This window comes from Scyliorhinus torazame, chromosome 3, assembly GCF_047496885.1.
Source record: "Scyliorhinus torazame isolate Kashiwa2021f chromosome 3, sScyTor2.1, whole genome shotgun sequence".
NCBI lineage: Eukaryota > Metazoa > Chordata > Chondrichthyes > Carcharhiniformes > Scyliorhinidae > Scyliorhinus > Scyliorhinus torazame.
Window position 1 is genome coordinate 42,278,715 of NC_092709.1, and position 19,777 is coordinate 42,298,491.

The following is a 19,777-nucleotide window of genomic DNA, read 5'->3' on the forward strand; positions in this document are numbered from 1 at the left end:
CCACCAACAGCCCGTCCCCATATCCCCCCTCCCCTATATCCCCCTCCCCCGTATCATCTGATCACTGCCTGATGTCTAACCATGCATGCTTCATTGTGTATCGCAGGACCAAACGTACAGGCACCCATCCCCGCAGATGCAGACCGCCCGCAGGATGCCCCTCGGAGACCACAGGAGACGGAGAGACCCGCACCCTCCAGCATGCGACGCCCGCAGGATGCCCCTCGGAGACCACGGGAGACGGAGAGACCCGGACCCTCCAGCATGCGACGCCCGCAGGATGCCCCTCGCACACCACGGGAGACGGAGAGACCTGGAGCAACAGGGAGACGACACCCCCGTCACGTGCGGGAGCGACCACCCAGCGATGAAGGGGGCAGCCACAGGCCCCCGTCACATCCGAGCCAGGACACCACTACCCAGGACACCACTATCCAGGACACCCCTACCCGGGACACCACTACCCAGGACACCCCTACCCGGGACACCACTACCCGGGACAGCACTACCCGGGACAGCACTACCCGGGACAGCACTACCCGGGAAAGCACTACCCAGGACACCCCTACCCGGGACAGCACTACCCGGGACAGCACTACCCAGGACACCCCTACCCGGGAAGACGAAATACCGGACAGTGACTCAGAGTGGATGGGTGGAGACGAACCCCCACCCCAAAGTGCCATGGAGTCAGAGTGGGACGAAGAGTACGACACAACGCCACTGCTGTCACCAACACCCTCCACCATCGCAGAAACACTCACCACGGTTGGGCACTTTAGTGATGAGGCGTCTGGTACACTCACTGGTGCGCACAACACAGCCGTCCCGGTACAGCAGGTGGAGGTAGGAGCAGCAGAGGGACCGGGCGGTCGGAGGGCAGCCCAGGCCAAGCGAACATCTGCCGCCCAGATGGATCCCGGGTTCCTGCAGTTACCACACCCACACATAGATCCGATGCAACCACCGACACGGAGACGAGCGAATAGGGTGACGGGTGGCTTGCGGCGGCTGCGGTCGCAGGTGGAGGAGTCCACCTGCGTCCAGGAGCTGGGAGTGGTCCCGGTCATGCGTGCCACCCAGGCTGACACCGCACGGGTGGCGTCCGCGGTGGAGGCAATGGGTGCGACGGTGTCAGACATGGGGAACGGTTTGCGAGGCCTGGGGCCTTCCGTGCAGGCGGCGTCTGTGGCCCAGGAAATGGCTGCCCTCTCACAGGAGGCCATGAGCCAGTGCCAGCGCCAGATGGCAGAGGCGCTCAACGCCATAGCCCAGTCTCAGCAGGCCATGGCCCAGTCTCAGCAGGCCATGGCCCAGTCTCAGCAGGCCATAGCCCAGTCTCTGCAGGCCATGGCCCAGTCTCTGCAGGCCATGGCCCAGTCTCAGCAGGCCATCGCTGAGGGCATCGGCGCCAGTGGCCATGTGCGAGCTGGCGTCGCACTGTCGCAGACAGGGTTCGACAACCCCCTGGGCTCCATGGCTGCAAACCTGCAGACCCCTGTCGATACCAGCACGGGCCTCCAGGACTGGCAGCGTCAGATGTCGGGGGCGCGTCGGATGGCCAGTCCGTTCGCATCCCCCACCCATGTAGAGGCCTGGGGGCCATCGGGCACCCCGAGGGAGGAGGAGGTGGTGTGGTCCGTCCCGGCTCCCTCTGTAGGGGAGGTCCCGGTACACCGCGACACCTCGGACTCCCCCCCTTCCGTCCCAGGTGCATCGGGTGGGCAACGGGCAGGACAGGCTGGCAGCTCGCCATCCCAGTCGCCCGGGCTGCAGCCTGGCCCATCTAGGCCAGGACGCCCCAGGAAACGGCCGCCAAAGGGATCCAGTGTCAGAGGGCAGGAATCACAGGAGTCCACCTCCAGTTCTGCTGTACCGTCTGGGGAACCACGTAGACGTAGTCAAAGGGCCCGTAAGGCCAAACAATTAGACACTGAGTAAGTTGGCACGGGTGCAGGGCACAGATGAGTTTTAGGGGCTAGGGCACGTGCATGAACTCCTTTGGTTATTAAAGTCAATGTTACACCTACCGAAGCTGCCTTTGTGCTCTGTCCAAAGTGTGCGGGGGTGTCATGTACGTTGAGCGCAAGTGTGTGTGTGAGGGGTGGTCTTACCTCAGCCCCAGGTGAGTCTGCCCCCTTCCCCCTGGGCCGCCATCAACATCCCCCGGGCAGAGGACGGGACCGTGCGCTGCAGTGTCACAGCCGCATGCAGGGATGGTCCGGGTGGATGGTGGTACTGTGGCCATGGGTCAGACATAGTCCAACGATGTAGAGCCAGGAGCTCATCGGAGGCGGGTTGTCATCATTCTCCATGGCCTGCGATAGACACGCGTCCACCCGCAACTGGGTGAGCCCGGCCCGTTGTGCCGCCGGTGGATCGGCAATTGGGGGTGGGGGGGTGGTGTGCATGCGGGTGGGGTGTGTGGGGTTGGGGAGGGGGGTGAGGGTGCTGGGTGGGTGGATGGGTGGGGGGTGTGGGTGGTCGGCTGTTGTCATGGTGTGCGGTCTGTGGCCATACTACCCGATTCCCACGCCCATCTAGTCAGTGAAGCGGGCGTCTATCAGTCTGTCCCGTGCCCGCTGGGCCAGCCGGTAACGGTGGACAGCCACCCGCCTGTGTCTACCCCGTCTGCCCTGACCATTGCCCCCACCCCCCTCATCTGGGGAGGACTGGGCCTCTTCCTGCTGCTCCTCCACTCCGCCCTCCTCTGCCTGCGGCACATCGCCCCTCTGCTGGGCTATGTTGTGCAGGACGCAGCACACCACAATGATGCGGCCGACCCTATCTGACCGATACTGGAGGGCGCCCCCAGAGAGGTCCAGGCACCTGAAACGCATCTTCAGCACGCCAAAGCACCTCTCGATCACTCCCCTTGTCGCTACATGGGCATCATTGTAGCGGTTCTCCGCCTCATTGCGTGGCCTCCGTATAGGCGTCATCAGCCACGATCGCAATGGGTAGCCCCTGTCGCCCAGCAACCAGCCCCTCAGCCGGGGATGGCGTCCCTCGTACATGCCGGGGATGGATGACCGCGACAACACGAATGAGTCGTGTACACTGCCTGGGTGACGGGCGCAGACGTGCAGGATCATCATGCGGTGGTCGCAGTCCACCTGTACGTTCATTGAATAGGTCCCCTTCCTATTAGTGAACACGGCCCTGTTCTCTGCAGGTGGCCGCACGGCGACGTGCATCCCATCGATCGCGCCCTGGACCATGGGGAACCCGGCAACGGCAGAGAAGCCCACGGCCAGGGCATCTTGGCTGGCCCGGTCCACGGGGAAGCGGATGTAGCGGTGCGCCATGGCATAAAGGGCATCTGTCACTGCCCGGATGCACCGATGCACCGATGTCTGCGATATGCCGGACAGGTCCCCACTCGGTGCCTGGAATGACCCCGTTGCATAAAAGTTCAGGGCCACCGTAACCTTGACGGACACGGGGAGAGGGTGTCCCCCGCCAGTGCCACGCGGTGACAGGTGTGCCAGCAGGTGGCAGATGTGTGCCACGGTTTCCCGGCTCATCCGGAGTCTCCTCCTGCATTCCCGGTCCGTGAGGTCCTGGTATGACTGCCGGGGCCGGTACACACGGGGCGCCCTCGGGTGCCTCCGTTGCCGTGGGGCCGCGACGTCCTCCTCCCCCTCCTCGTCCTGTCGGTCAGGTGTCCCTCCAGCCTGGGCGGCTGCCGCCTGCCCCTCTGCGGCAGCCTGCGCCGCCTCTCTGGCACGCTCCTCCTCCTCCTCCTCCTCCTCCTCATCCAGGGCAACATAGACATGAGCGGCTGCCACCACGGCGGCCAACATCGCTGGATGGTCTGAAAATATGACGGCCTGGTGGGGGGGAGGGGAACGACGACATGTCATCATTGCCCATATCCCCTCCTCCCCCCAGCCAGGTGGCATGGACCGCATGGGTCCAACTGTTGGAGGCTGGCACCTGGCCAGGTGGACCAACTCATTTGCCCTCCCATCACCCACCCCGGCACGGACCCCCCCCCCCCAACCTCCACCCCGGCACGGACCCCCTCCCCAACCTCCACCCCAGCACGGACCCCCCCCCAACCCCCAACCTCCACCCCGGCACGGACCCCCCCCCAACCTCCACCCCGGCACGGACCCCCTCCCCAACCTCCACCCCGGCACGGACCCCCTCCCCAACCTCCACCCCGGCACGGACCCCCTCCCCAACCCCCAACCTCCACCCCGGCACGGACCCCCCCCCCCCCAACCTCCACCCCGGCCGGACCCCCTCCCCAACCTCCACCCCGGCACGGACCCCCTCCCCAACCCCCAACCTCCACCCCGGCACGGACCCCCCCCCCCAACCTCCACCCCGGCACGGACCCCCCCCCCCCAACCTCCACCCCGGCACGGACCCCCTCCCCAACCTCCACCCCGGCACGGACCCCCCCCCCAACCTCCACCCCGGCACGGACCCCCTCTCCAACCTCCACCCCAGCACGGACCCCCCCCCAACCCCCAACCTCCACCCCGGCACGGACCCCCTCCCCAACCTCCACCCCGGCACGGACCCCCTCCCCAACCCCCAACCTCCACCCCGGCACGGACCCCCCCCCCCCAACCTCCACCCCGGCACGGATCCCCCCCCCCCAACCTCCACCCCGGCACGGACCCCCTCCCCAATCCCCAACCTCCACCCCAGCACGGACCCCCTCCCCAACCCCCAACCTCCACCCTGGCACGGACCCCCCCCCCAACCTCCACCCCAGCACGGACCCCCTCCCGGCACTCCCCTGGAGCCCAGCCTACTCTAACCACCCACCCCCCCTCTCCCCCCCCCACCCCCCCCCCCTCGCCGCACACACACACACACACAAGCCGAGACACACCTCTCCTCACGCAATCAGTCTGCGGCCACGCCATTTCCTGCCCAGAGCCAACCCCCCAGGCCGTCACTCACCTCCTCGCTGGTCGGCGTGAGCCTGGAGCACCGGGTCACGCCGATGAAAAGGAGGTTTGATTCACGTCGACGTGAACGGTCATCACGTCGACGGGACTTCGGCCCATCCGGAAGGGAGAATATCGGCAGGCCGAAAATCGGCTGCCTTGCGCAGACCCGTGACATTCTCCGCGGCAGCGGCGCCATTAACGCCCCGCCGACTTTTCTCCCTTCGGAGACTTCGGCGGGGGCGGGATTCACGGCGGCCAACGGCCATTCTCCGACCCGGCGGGGGGTCGGAGAATGACGCCCCTGAGCTTGGTCCGCTCGGTCGTCTAAGGCCTCAGTGGGTGTTGTACCAGCAGCAGCCACGGTCTTCCCAATGGAGCTGCTGAATACAGAAGAGCTGCTGGTCTCTGCTTGGAGTTGCATAATGATCTAAGTGAATGGCAGAGCAAGATCAAGGGGGTGAATGCCTATACCTCATCCAAATGTTCTTATTTGTTGAATATTTTGGAAAGCGGGAATTCTCTTCCCATCATCTGTGTCCCTGGAATACATCCCTGCTGACTCTGATATAACCCCCCCCCCGCTCCCCCCCCCCCCCCCCCCCCCCCCCCCCCCCCCCCCCAGCCATGTCATACAACAGGCACTGCAATGGACAGAAGAGGAATTTCTTCAACATGTTATAGTCTAATTCCAGGGAGTGGATAGCAATACCTGGGGGGGGGGTTAGAAAGTAGGCATTTGAGGTTTTGGAGGAAAGGCCCATGTGGAGGGGGGGGGGGAGCCCAAGGTCAGCAGCGGGCTTCTGATAGGGGTGCTACCTATTTGTGTTGCCCAAGATCTAATCCCATTCATTTTCACTGGGACAAGGATGGGCCGAGGGCTTGCCCGCCCAGCATCAAATTGCTGAAAGGTCGGGGTGGGCTGAAAGTCCTGTTCCTTCAGTTTAACACTACGCACCCTCCCCCCTTTTTATAAATAATCCGGCCAGCAGGGGAGCATGAAATTCTGGCCTATGTTCCTAATGACCACTGGTTGCATAATAGGAATACAATTCACATTGGGTAGCCCCGTCCCCTGGGAGCAGGCATTCTTTAAACTGACTCTTCAATAATGGAAGACTCAAGATAGATAAGAGGAGAAGATACTTATTAACAGGTGGAATATCATCCTTAAATCTGCGGCTTCACAAGTAGATGCTGGTGGATTCATTCTACCTTTGAGTACTCCTGTCTCAGTCTGCACAATAAAATCTTGACACTTGACGTTCTACAAACTAAGGATATACTTCACTTATCTTCTGTTGGTTCTATTACCCTTGAGCATTTCAGATCTTTAATATGTGCAAGGACAATGAGATTAAGACTGGAGCAATATCTCGACAGCTAACACGTGGCCGGTTTAGCACAGTGGGCTAAATAGCTGACTTGTAATGCAGAACAAGGCAGCAGCGTGGGTTCAATTCCCGTACCGGCCTCCCCGAACAGGCGACGGAATGTGGTGACTAGGGGCTTTTCACAGTAACTTCATTGAAGCCTACTTGTGACAATAAACTATTATTATTACGCTAATACAATATTTTGTCTTACCTCATCCTGCTAAATCCTGCTGATTCTGTTCCAGTCTTTCATTTGTTTAAACTTCCATCTTTTGCAGTACCCATTAACTATCTTCATGCTGTTTATGAGCGATATTTACAGTCTATTGAACTTCTTGAGCTTTGCCCGATGGCTCTTCATTGGACTGGCAGTATTTGGTCTGATATACTTGCGGTACAAGCGTCCGGACATGCCACGTCCATTTAAGGTAATGTTCACTGCAGGTCTGTACTGTAGCCTGGCGCTGGCCAATTCAATTTGGAAAGATGAGTACTGGGACGCTGTGCATTTCTTGTCCCTTGTTGGCTCAGTACGTTGATGATGTGTATTACTATGAAGCATTCCTGTTTAATTCTCCTCAAACATCAAAATGGAACACTGTTGCTGAAAATATACTCATTCGCTGCTGTACCTTTTTTTCATGATTCCAATCAAATAACACTGAGGGTTTAAATTCATTCCCAGTCTCAGTGTGGTTTCAATGGGCAGGATTTTCCATGCGTTCCTGCCAGCGGAATCTTGTGAAGGATGGGAAACCCCATTGACAATGGTGGGACTGGACAATCTCGCCGCCAGCCAATGGTGGGCTGCCTCCCCCACTGTGGGTGGGAGGGGGTGCAGAAAATCCCGCCCATTATTTTTTTTCCCCCAGCTTTATCCTTTTTTTCCTTCCTCATATGGAAGTGTTAATTTAATGTTGGAGTATGGTTGGATTCGTCCTGGTCAACTTCCAGTACCTCGCCCAAGTGAATATCTTCATGGAAAAATCCAAGAATTTTGTATCATTAGATACCCCAGTGTCCACAAATGGTCACCAGCAGGAGATACGGTCGCCTTTCCTCACTCTCCAAACCGAATTACACGGATGTGACGTGTTGTAATCTAATTCTTGCCACAGTTAATGCACGTACCTCATCAAAACCCAAGAGTCTCTGTGGGTCCAATATCACACCGCACTTTTCAGGCCAGTGCCCCAGTTATTTTCATCACTTCTGCAGCCTCGCTATTTTGTACGTAGAAAGGTTGCCTTGTTCAACGTGGACACATTTATAAACTTTACCTTTTTAAACTTAGCAAACTGCATCCGATATATGAAGCTGACTTGGGAGGTTAAAAGTAACAAAACCCATTTATGACTACATCCTTGTTCACCTGGAACAAAAAAAAGAGTGGCAGATTACTACCGTAGCCATAGCAACAAATCATATTGCTAAACCAAACTGGTCTGTATGTTTTTATCTCATGTATTCCGATCCAATGATAAAAACTAAAATCACAATAACTAAATTATTCACAACTGGGGAGCCTGTATTACTCCATAACAAATAAAATAACTTCTTGATGACCTGGTTCTTACTGTTATTTGTCGCACGTTCTCCCTTGCTGTCTTAACCTTATGCTTTTTACTTGAATTCCTTTATTGTCAACCAAATGTAATGTTTTTTTAAAACCCTTTTCTAATGGTAAAAATGTACTTCAAGATTAACATTTCTCCCTCCTTGCTATTGAGCTGTCATCCAGTTTGAAAGGCCATTTTGTCTTTTGCGTATCAATAGTCAAGAATCTACAAATTAACCAGTTTGTGCCACGCATTAAATATTGTTGTGCTTGTATGCGTCAAATATTGAAGAAAAATCCAGCAGCAGCAGCACTCAGTGAGGCAATGAAAGGGTTAACAGTTAAAAAGAGCAGACAACAGCAAATTTTACAAACAGCATTAGGCCATGGCTTAAACTGTGGTAATTACTGTCATTATCATCCTACGACTTCTCACCAGTAAAGGCAGAATCTTAAAAATCATATTCAACTATAGAGCATTAAAAATAATAACACTACATATTGCATTGCATTATGTATTTATGCTTATTTATTCATTTTATCTGCACGTTAGCTTTTTGCTCAGTCCAATAAATTACGCAGATTGCTTTTCCTGCCATGAGTGTAACTCACTGAGATTTTTCAGGAACGAGCCTGCCGACAGAGAAGAGTTGGTTTGATTAATTAGTTATTATTGATTTCATTTATTTAGGCTGATGAAAAAGATCAACAGGAGTTGTTTTTTTAAAGGGAAAAGCAAACATTCATCATCTCTAGTTACACATTACCTTTGTTTAAAACAAGGAATTATAAGGGCAAGAGGTGAAAATGGTCAACCCACTGCTAGGAACTAAATGGAGAACAACTACATTTGGAAAAAGTTTTTTTTAAAAGAGCACACAAATGCTGATCACGGAAGGTGGTTGTAACCTGGTATCCATGAACCATGCCAGCCTCATTCGTAACAGACCCCTAAGTAAGACTCCGTGGCAGCATTATTGGATTAATCTGTCATCCACTGAACAAAAACTGTATTCATCTGGAGCCACACATTTTGCACAGACTCAAGTCTGGCAGTGATCGGAGGAAAACATATCCCCCCACACACACACACCCAGCACAGGACCAATTTGCCTGATTACATTACTTGGAATCCATGCTTTTCTTAAATCCAAATGTCACTCGATTTACATTTTTCATTCTTGACCCTTGCCCGCCAATTCTGAGTTCAGCAGCAATCTGACAAAGGCTTCATTCAGATTATGTTAAAATGATAAATGTCCGAGTTGATTTAACTGGTGCTACCTCACGCTGTTTATGAATCTGGAATATCAGACCGCTAGGAATATAATGCAAGGCAGAAATGTGCCGATCGGTCCACATGACATCATAAACCACGAGAGCAACATTAGCATGAGGCCCTGGTCTTTCCTGACCCATAACATTTATTAGTGTCTTCAGTCAAACTCATTCTTTTACTCTGCCATGCATTCTGGACACTTTTTTCTACTGTACTCCCTAACGCATGGAGGGTGGTATTACAATGCCAGTACACTCTCAGCTAAGACTGTGTGTTAAATTCAGTACGAAGTCTTACAACACCGGGTTAAAGTCCATCAGGTTTGTTTCGATGTCACTAGCTTTCGGAGCGCTGCTCCTTCCTCAGGTGAATGAAGAGGTATGTTCCAGAAACATATATATAGACAAATTCAAAGATGCCAGACAATGCTTGGAATGCTACCATTAGCCCGTGATTAAATCTTTACAGATCCAGAGATGGGGTAACCCCAGGTTAAAGAGATGTGAATTGTCTCAAGCCAGGACAGTTGGTAGGATTTCGCAGGCCAGATGGTGGGGGATGAATGTAATGCGAATGAATCCCAGGTCCCGGTTGAGGCCGCACTCATGTGTGCGGAACTTGGCTATAAGCTTCTGCTCGGCGATTCTGCGTTGTCGCGCGTCCTGAAGGCCGCCTTGGAGAACGCTTACCCGGAGATCAGAGGCTGAATGCCCTTGACTGCTGAAGTGTTCCCCGACTGGAAGGGAACATTCGTCCCAGGCAGTGCTCACCCCAGTCCAACGCCGGCATCTCCACATCGTGTGTTAAATTGTGAGGGGAAACAAGTGAGAAAAATAAAAATGTCGACAAGTCATTCCATCACAGGACAGCTGTCTGCCTCAGGCTCAAAATCACTCGGAGCAAGGGCAGTGTCGTGGAAACAGGCTGTTCGCAGGCTGAAATTAGGGACAGATTCCAGATATAACAGGATTCCACCTCTATCCAGCCCCATTACATGTTGTTGTACATTTGAGGGCTATTGGAAACCAGCCCATTGCCAATGGATTTGCTGAATATTTACCCACCATCTTGCATAGATGGAAGTATGCTGATAATATGACTCCGTGGCTCCCAACATTGCTACAGCCATAGGAGATTGAACTAAATCAATGATTGTACTGGATGAAACAATGCAATGGAGCGCAGTCATTTGAAATGCCAAAAACAAGGGAGCAAAGACAAGCTTTTCAATCCATTTGCCACCTCCTGCATTGAGCACTGCAGCATCTTGAACATTGCCGCAAAGTGCTGCAGCGAATCCTTCCTTTCGCCAACAGTTGAGGCAGATGTTCCTGTTGCGGTGGAAATGAGGTGGACAAATACACAAGGTGTTAATTATCAGGGCCTCGTGATTTCCAATAGGGTCAGGGATGGCGGGCTGAACGTTTCCCTAAAATCCATGCTCACTCAGACCAGCACAGGAATCCTGGGACACTTCGGTCTCGTTTACATCCCTTCCGCCTCCAGTTTCCTCACACTCTCACACTTTTGGGCGGGATTCTCCGACCCCCCCACGCCGGGTCGGAGAATCGCCAGGGGGCGGCGTGAATCCCGCCCCCGCCGGCTGCCAAATTCTCCGGCACCGAAAATTCGGCAGGGGCGGGAATCGCGCCGGCCGGCGGGCCTGCCCCCAGCGATTCTCCGGCCCGCGATGGGCTGAAGTCCTGCTGCTGTCATGCCAGTCCCGCCGGCGTGAGTCAAACCACCTACCTTACCGGCGGGACTGGCGGCGAGGGCGGGCTCTGGGGTCCTGGGAGGGGCACGGGGCGATCTGGCCCCGGGGGTGCTCCCAGGGTGGCCTAGCCGGCGATCGGGGCCCACCGATCCGCGGGCGGGCCTGTGCCGTGTGGGCAATCTTTTCCTTCCGCCTCAGCCATAGCCTCCGCGATGGCCGATGCGGAAGTGACCAACCCTTGCGCATACGCGGGGATGACGTCAGCAGCCGCTGACTTCCGCCGGCCAGTGGAGTCCCTTTGGCTCTGGTTGGTGTGGCGCCAAAAACCTTTCCCACCGGCCGGCGGCGCGCCAACCACTCTGGCGCGGGCCTAGCCCCTCAAGGTGAGGGCTTGGCCCCTAAAGGTGCGGGACGCCGAAGCAGTTCCTGCAACTCCATCCCGCCGGGACCCCCCGCCCCGCCGGGTAGGGGAGAATCCCAGCCTTTATCATTCATGCTTGCCAGATCTCACTCTTTGTCCTACTAAGGCCATACGAAATAGGAGCAGGGGTAGACCGTTCGGCACCTCGAGCCTGCTCTGCCACTCAATCACATCGTGGTTGATCCAAAATTTCTCACGCACACTCTCGTGCCCTTTCCCCATAATCCTTGATTCCTGTTCTGATCAAGAATCTATCTGGCTAAGCCTCAAGTATACACTAGGGGCGGGATTCTCTGCCCGCTGCACCAATTTTCTGCCCACCCCCGCCAGCAGTGGGATTTTCCGTCCCGCCAGCCAGCTAATGGGGTTTCCCATTTTGGGCAGCCCCACGCCATAGGGAAATTCCCGGGCATGGGTGCGCTGCCGGCGCAACGGAGAATCCCGCCAGTGGAGAATCCTGACCAAGCTCTGTGGTAAAGAGTTCCAAAGACACACAACTGACTGAGAAAAGAAGGATGGGATTCTATCCGCCCGGGACTGGTCTGGAGAATTGCCGAGACCGGCGTGAATTGCGCCACGCTGCCCCGACGCCAGAGCGCGATTCTCCACAGAGTGGAAAGTCGGCGCCATTGGTACCAGCATGGTCGGCACGGCACTGATCGGGGGCCGTTCTACGCAGCCCCCCTGCCAATTCTCAGCCCGGGATGGGTTGAACGGCCGTAACAAAATGCCCGAGTCCTGCCGGCGCCGTTCTAATCTGGTCTCAGCCAGCAGGGCCTCGACCCCGGGAGGGGGCCTCTGTTGTGGCTTGGCACTCGATCGGGGCCCATCCTTTAGGCCTGTGCCATGTTGCGTCGCGGCCGGCGCGGAGAAGGGAGCTGCCACTGTGGATGCACGGACCCCGTGGCACCCAGTTGATGCCGGGATCAGCAGCTGGAGCGGCGTGGGGCGCTCCAGTGTCGTGCTGGCCCCCTGTAGAGGCCAGAATTGCTGATCCTGAGGCCACGTTGACGCAGCTGAGAAACGCGACGGCGTTATCGACGATGTCAACACTTAGCCTCAGTATCAGGGAATCCCGCCCGAAATTCCTCATCATCTCAGTTTTAAATTGGCACCACTTTATTCTGAGACTACACCCTCTGGTCTTACAGTCTCCCATGAGGGAAACACCCTCTCAGCATTTACCCCTTAAGAAGCTTATATGTTTCAATGAGATCACCTCTCATTCTTTTAAATTCCAATGAGTAGAGTCCCAACGTGCTTAACCTTTGCTCAGAAAACAATCCCTCCATACTGGAGATCATCCTAATGAACCTTCTCTGAACCGCCTCCGGCGAGGCCTGAAATGCGAACTACGATTGGGCGTCTGTCCAAATAGAGGTTCATGCACGAACCTGATTTGGGAGCCACACTCCGGCCCACCCTGCTGGTGAAAATGAGGTTTGCGCCCCGTGCCAGTGGAGGGGGGGCCGGCATTTACATTAATTTAGCATGTTTGACCCAATATGCTCCCTGCCTCCGCAATACTCAACCCCACTCAGGTGGAAGTCACACGCAGTCACAAACGTGGACTGGGTGCCATTGCTGCTGAGGGGGAGAGAGAAGGTAAGCAAAGTTTCAAAAACTTTAAAATTGTAGCGGTGGCTGGGGGGGGGGGGGGGGGGGCCAGGGGGAGTAGCGGGAAGTGACAGCTCCGTGGATTTATGTCCCTCCTTGGGGTCGGGGTGGACTAGCTCAGACCGCCATTGCTGCAGTATTTATTTTAAACGCACCCATTTGGTACAAGCTACAGGCCCCTGGCTGCTCACTCTGCTGACTGCTCCCTCTGCTCACTGTGTCCTGTAAATGTTCACAGAGCCTCTGGTCATTTGGGAACCCATCCAGGCCACCCCTCTGGAAACCCTCAGACCCCAGCTGACCTATCAATGGGTGCTGCCGCTCCTCAGTGCACTCATCAGAAGCACAGCCCCTCTGCAGGAAAGCAGGGGAATAGCAAAGCTCATCCCAAACAAAGGGCACCTGCACCGTGGCCTTTGGCACCCTCCCTGGCACACTGCCGGTCTCAGGGCAGAGGCCTCACCAGTAATACTATCAGCTACTATCACTGTGACCCTGCTCCGATCCATCCTGCCCCCGGACAGGCTGTCACACACAGGACCTATATCACACTGCAGCTGTGCTCCAAGCAGAAGCACACTTCCCTCGCTCACCCCCAGCTGTAGGACCTGCCCATACATTAGCCTCCAAGCATGGTGGTGATTGGTGGTACACGGTGACCTTCTCCACCTCACCACCAGGTGCCACCCTGCTGGCGGGATAACACACAGTTCACCCAATGAGGACACCCATAGTAGAGCCCACTGGGGAAACAGCACAGGGGTCACAGAGCCTGGTTAGGGCAGCCTTCCTGTTGGCAGGTGCGAGTGGTGAGAAAAGAGGCTCCCCACATCACAGGCCCGCTGTCAATCACTGATGCGGACAGGGGTGCAGTGTGGAAGGCAAAATATCGGGGGCGGGATAGGGGGGGGTGCAGCATGTGGAGGGCAGAGCTGAAGTGCAACTCAGGGTCACCATGTAGTCTGTTGGGTCTGGATGGGTAAGAGAATACTCATCTTGCTAACAAGACTTCTCTTTACCCCCTGCCAGAGAATGAACTGCGGAGTACAGACAGGAATGCCTGCTATCTACCTGGCCGCAGACACACGGAGGCCAGAGGGGCTGGGCCTGCTCGGGGAGGAGCCTGCACAAGAGGACTCTGCCCCAGAAAAAAAGGGACCTGCCGGTGAGGCTCGAGTGCCGGCTGTCCAACAGGCCGAGGAGGAGCTGTGATGGTGGGTATGGGTGAGTTATGGGCTGCTGGGGCACTCGACAGTGGATTGTTGGTTACCTGCTCGAACCGAGCATAGAATGCATTGAGTTCATCGGGGAGAGGTGCGCTGCTGCCGGAGATACTGCTCTGCTTCGCTTTATAGCCCGTTATGTTGTTCCGGCCTTGCCACAACCGCCGAGAGTCTGTCTGTGACTCTAGCTTGGTTTGATATTCTCTCTTGGCACCTCGGATGACTTTGCAGAGGTCGTACCTGGATTTCTTGTATAGGTCAGGGTCGTCTGACTTGAACGCCTCAGATCTGTCCTTCAGTAGGGAGTCAATCTCACGATTGAGCCATGGTTTCCGGTTGGGGAACGTACGTACTGCTTTCTTTGGTACGCAGTCGTCCACACATTTGCTGATGAAGTCTGTGACGGTGGCGGCATACTCATTCAAGTTGGTCGCTGAGTTCTTAAATATGGACCAGTCCACTGTCTCTAAGCAGTCACGTAAGAGCTCTTCTGTATCCTCGGACCAGCACTGCACGACCTTCTTAGCTAGATTCTCCCGCTTGAGTTTCTGCTTCACTCCATCCCACCACCCCAGCTCCCCCACCCCCTCAGAGGGTCCTACCAGCATCAGCACAAGAGTGCAAGTGTTGGCCCTGGGCAGGCAGTATCAGCAGGTCTTGTCCACGGGACGGAGGTTGATGACGACTCGCTGTGAAACGAGCTCTGGTGTTCCTCATCGTTTGACAAAGTCTGGCCCCTGTTTTCAGGATCACATTCCACTGTCCACCTGGGTGACCCCTGCATGTTTGTTGAGTTTTCCATCTAATGGGCCCATATATTCTTTGGGGTTGTGGTGGAGGTGGGGGGGGGTTGATGGTGTTCTGGAGATGGTATGCGGTGACGGGTCACTCACTGGGTAAGCTGTCCTACAAGGCAGCCTCACTTCTGGCCTCATTCCCTGCCACCTCTGAGGGTGACCTCAGGTGGAACATTCAAGTGTCCTCGGGACATTGCCTCGTACCATCCTGCAATACCCACAACGCCATCCTCCCCCACCCGCCACCCAGCACTCCCTCTATACCCAGCCCAGACCATCCCTCACATCCTTCAGACAAAGGATTGAGGCAGGTTGGAATGGTGAAAAGGTGTTTAATCATGACTACATACATTGTTGTGCCCTGACCCATACCTCTAACCCATGTGCTGCACCCGTGCCAACTTAATTGATCTCAAACTTTCTCATCTTACATGCTCTAACTCTCCTTCTGGGTATGACCCCAGACAGCACATCAGATGCGGAGACGGCCTGCAGCGTATATCGCCATCTGGCCCAAGATGCCTTTGGTGGCTGTTCTCTGGAGGGCCTGGACCTGGATGGGCCCGGCTGTCTTTCAGGTGTCGCAGGTGACGAGGTGTCACCCTGTTCTGCCTGCTGCCCATCAGGTGCGGCAGTGTCAGGTGGGGGGGGGGGGATTTAGAAGCGCCAAGGTGTTCCGGGAGGCACCGGCATGGCCCCATCACTTCCTCCTCCCTCAGGGTGCTCAGTGGCCCCCAGTCTACTCCACGGGACGGAGGTGAGACCAGAGTGACCCCTGGATGCTCCAACCTCCATCTCCAGCTCACTCACTTCTCTATCTAATTGATGATCTCTACTTCGGTTTTGCACATCGAGGCAGTAAGTAGGCCATAGTTGGAGTACTCTGTCCAAATATAACTTGTGGGTAGGCCTTTGCACTGGGAACTGTTTTGGTGCGAGGTTTACTTTTTCTATCACTTTTTCTATCAGTTGACACCCTTCGATTTGTAACTCTCTTTCTCGTTTCACTTTTATATCACTTACGCTCCCTCTCAGTCCCACTCACACTCTCATTGCTTTGCTCGCTTACATTCATGCCTTCCTTACACATTCACTTTTACTCTCTCCCAAAACTAAATTGAAAATTATTATGAGAATTTACCATTTTTAAACATTGGGAGGGGATTCTCCGTCCTGCCACACACATTTTGTGGTGCGGCGCACCCTCTTCGGCAGCGGGATTCTCCATCCAATGGGGTTTCCCATTGTGGGCACCCCACACCGTTGGCAAATCCGCAGGGGGTGGGTGCGCTGCTGGCAAGGCGGAGGATCTCGGCGACGGAGAATCCAGCCCATGGGACTGAGTTAGGTCAAAACACAATCGGAGGAAGCACACTGCTGAGTTACTGATTTGTTTCTAGCAATCCAAAGTCTTTGCCGACTGAGTGAATTCTTACAGTGATACCTGTAGTGCCATGTATAGGGAAATATCTTTGTAAACACCAAGGCTGGGTTAATGGGCATAATTGTCCTTTTCCCTGCTGCAGCATTCTACAAATGTGTGAACAAGTTTATTCTTAATTGGAGCTTGCACTTCAGCAGACTACCTCAATTAAAAGCATTTTACCAGACTCATTCATGACTGTGTGCAGAATGAATTAAAAGTCTCTCCATCCTCAGCCACCCACATGGCAGAGCTGATCTCCCTTTTGGAAAGCCCACCCAATTTTCATCCCGTTAACATCTGTGATGTGGGCAGCACGGTAGCATTGTGGATCGCATAATTGCTTCACAGCTGTTGTGCAAGTTTGTGCAGTGCTGGTCCGAGGAGACAGAAGAGCTCTTACGTGACTGCTTAGAGACAGTGGACTGGTCCATATGTAAGAACTCAGCGACCAACTTAAATGAGCATACCACCACCGTCACAGACTTCATCAGCAAATGTGTGGACGACTGCGTGCCAAAGAAAGCAGTACGTGCGTTCCCCAACCGGAAACCATGGCTCAATCGCGAGATTGACTCCCTACTGAAGGACAGATCTGAGGCGTTCAAGGCAGACGACCCTGACCAAAACAAGAAATCCAGGTATGACCTCCGCAAAGCCATCCGAGATGCCAAGAGAGAATATCAAACCAAGCTAGAGTCACAGACAGACTCTTGGCAGTTGTGGCAAGGACTAAACAACATAACGGGCTACAAAGCGAAGCCGAACAGTATCACTGGCAGCAGCGCAACCCTCCCCGATGAACTCAATGCATTCTATGCCCGGTTCGAGCAGGCAACCAACAATCCGCTGGCGAGTGCCCCAGCAGCCCATAATTCACCCATACCCACCATCACAGCTTCCGAAGTCAGATTGGCCTTCCTGAAAGTGAACCCTCGGAAGGCGACGGGCCCAGACGGGATCCCTGGTCGTGCACTCAGCGCCTGCGCGGACCAGCTGGCAGAGGTATTCACGGACATCTTTAACCTGTCCCTACTCCACTCCGAGGTCCCCACCTGCTTCAAGAAGACCACCATCATACCGGTACCAAAGAAGAACCAGGCAACGTGCCTCAATGACTACCGACCAGTGGCCCTGACTTCAGTCGTAATGAAGTGCTTCGAGAGGTTGATCATGAAGCGCATCATCTCCATACTCCCAGAACGCCTTGATCCACTGCAATTCGCATACCGCTGCAACCGGTCCACATCAGTCACCATTTCCCAGGCCCTACACTCATCCCTAGAGCATCTCGAAAACAAGGACTCCTACATTAGACTCCTATTTATTGACTACAGCTCCGCCTTCAACACCATAATCCCAGCCAAGCTCATATCAAAGCTCCAAAACCTAGGACTTGGCTCCGCACTCTGCAACTGGATTCTCGATTTTCTGACCAACAGACCACAATCAGTAAGAATGAACAACAACACCTCCTCCAAAATAGTCCTCAACACCGGCGCCCCGCAAGGCTGCGTACTTAGCCCCCTACTCTACTCCCTGTACACACACGACTGTGTGGCAAAACTTGGTTCCAACTCCATCTACAAGTTTGCTGACGATACGACCATAGTGGGCTGGATCTCGAATAACGATGAGTCCGAATACAGGAGGGATATAGAGAACCTAGTGGAGTGGTGTAGCGACAACAATCTCTCCCTCAATGCCAGCAAGAGCTGGTAATTGACTTCAGGAAGCAAAGTACTGTACACACCCCTGTCAGCATCAACGGGGCCGAGGTGGAGATGGTTAGCAGTTTCAAATTCCTAGGGGTGCACATCTCCAGAAATCTGTCCTGGTCCACCCACGTCGACGCTACCACCAAGAAAGCACAACAGCGCCTATACTTCCTCAGGAAACTAAGGAAATTCGGCATGTCCACATTGACTCTTACCAACTTTTACAGATGCACCATAGAAAGCATCCTATCAGGCTGCATCACAGCCTGGTATGGCAACTGCTCGGCCCAGGACCGCAAGAAACTTCAGAGAGTCGTGAACACCGCCCAGTCCATCACACGAACCTGCCTCCCATCCATTGACTCCATCTACACCTCCCGCTGCCTGGGGAAAGCGGGCAGTATAATCAAAGATCCCTCCCACCCGGCTTACTCACTCTTCCAACTTCTTCCATCGGGCAGGAGATACAGAAGTCTGAGAACACGCACGAACAGACTCAAAAACAGCTTCTTCCCCACTGTCACCAGACTCCTAAATGGACTCCTAAATGGACTCTTATGGACTGATTTCATTAACACTACACCCTGTATGCTTCATCCGATGCCAGTGCTTATGTAATTACATTGTATATGTTGTGTTGCCCTATTATGTATTTTCTTTTATTCCCTTTTCTTCTCATGTACTTAATGATCTGTTGAGCTGCTCGCAGGAAAATACTTTTCACTGTACCTCGGTACATGTGGCAATAAACAAATCCAATCCAATCCAATCCAATCCAGCTCCAGGATCCCAGGTTCGATTCCGGCTTGGGTCACTGTCTGTGTGGAGTCTGCACATCCTCCCCGTGTGTGCGTGGCTTTCCTCCGGGTGCTCCGGTTTCCTCCCACAGTCCAAAGATGTGCAGGTTAGGTGGATTGGCCATGATAAATTGCCCTTAGTGTCCACAATTGCCCTTAGTGTTGGGTGGGGTTGCTGGGCTATGGGGATAGGGTGGAAGTGTTGACCTTGGGTAGGGTGCTCTTTCCAAGAGTCGATGCAGACTCGACGGGCCGAATGGCCTCCTTCTGCACTGTAAATTCTATGATAATCTTTGATGATGGGTGAACCATCTGCTACCAAATCATCACCCAGACGGCGAAGGTGAAACTTTGCCGAGTTGTATTTCAATAATTCTTCTTTGTTGTTACAGGTGCCTCTGTTTATCCCGGCCTTCTTTGCCTTGACCTGTCTCTTCATAGTGGCACTGTCACTCTACTCCGATCCCTTCAACACTGGCATTGGATTTATCATCACTCTGACTGGTATTCCTGCCTACTATCTGTTTGTGGTTTGGGACAAAAAGCCAAAGTGCTTCAAAAGACTGATGAGTAAGTAATAAATCTCTCTGCTTCAGTGTACAATATAAATCTCTGCATGATTTTTCACCCATTGTGCTGTGTCAGCTAGGGGGCAGGATATTTAGGGGCCAATTATGGTGGCAGGCGAGCATCAAAATTCAGGCTAATGGCCACCGTGCTGCTTTTCTGTCCCATGCTCTACCCGGACCCATTTTACCAGAGCTGGGATGGGAGGCGGCAGGACTATCCCCTCCACAAGTGACAGGTAGCCATTTAGCAATAGTTAAAGGCCAATTAAGATCTTATTCCTATGACTATTTCCTAGTCGCCTCTGGACCCCGGGGCTGTTGGGGAATAGCTCCGCGACATGGAGGTGACCTCCCAGTGGGTGACTGAGGGGTCCG

The 19,777-nt window shown here is 54.5% G+C and overlaps 1 protein-coding gene across 1 annotated transcript in view; it reads left to right on the forward strand.

Moving 5' to 3' along the window:
* slc7a11 (solute carrier family 7 member 11) overlaps positions 1 to 19,485 on the forward strand; it is a 258,680-nt gene extending 239,195 nt beyond the window's left edge. Inside the window, exons 10-11 of the mRNA XM_072495573.1 lie at positions 6,565 to 6,714; positions 19,226 to 19,485. Coding sequence (XP_072351674.1) covers positions 6,565 to 6,714; positions 19,226 to 19,411 — 336 coding nt within the window. The 3' untranslated portion in view covers positions 19,412 to 19,485. The remainder of the gene's footprint in view (positions 1 to 6,564; positions 6,715 to 19,225) is intronic.
* The last annotated feature ends 292 nt before the right edge of the window (positions 19,486 to 19,777 follow it).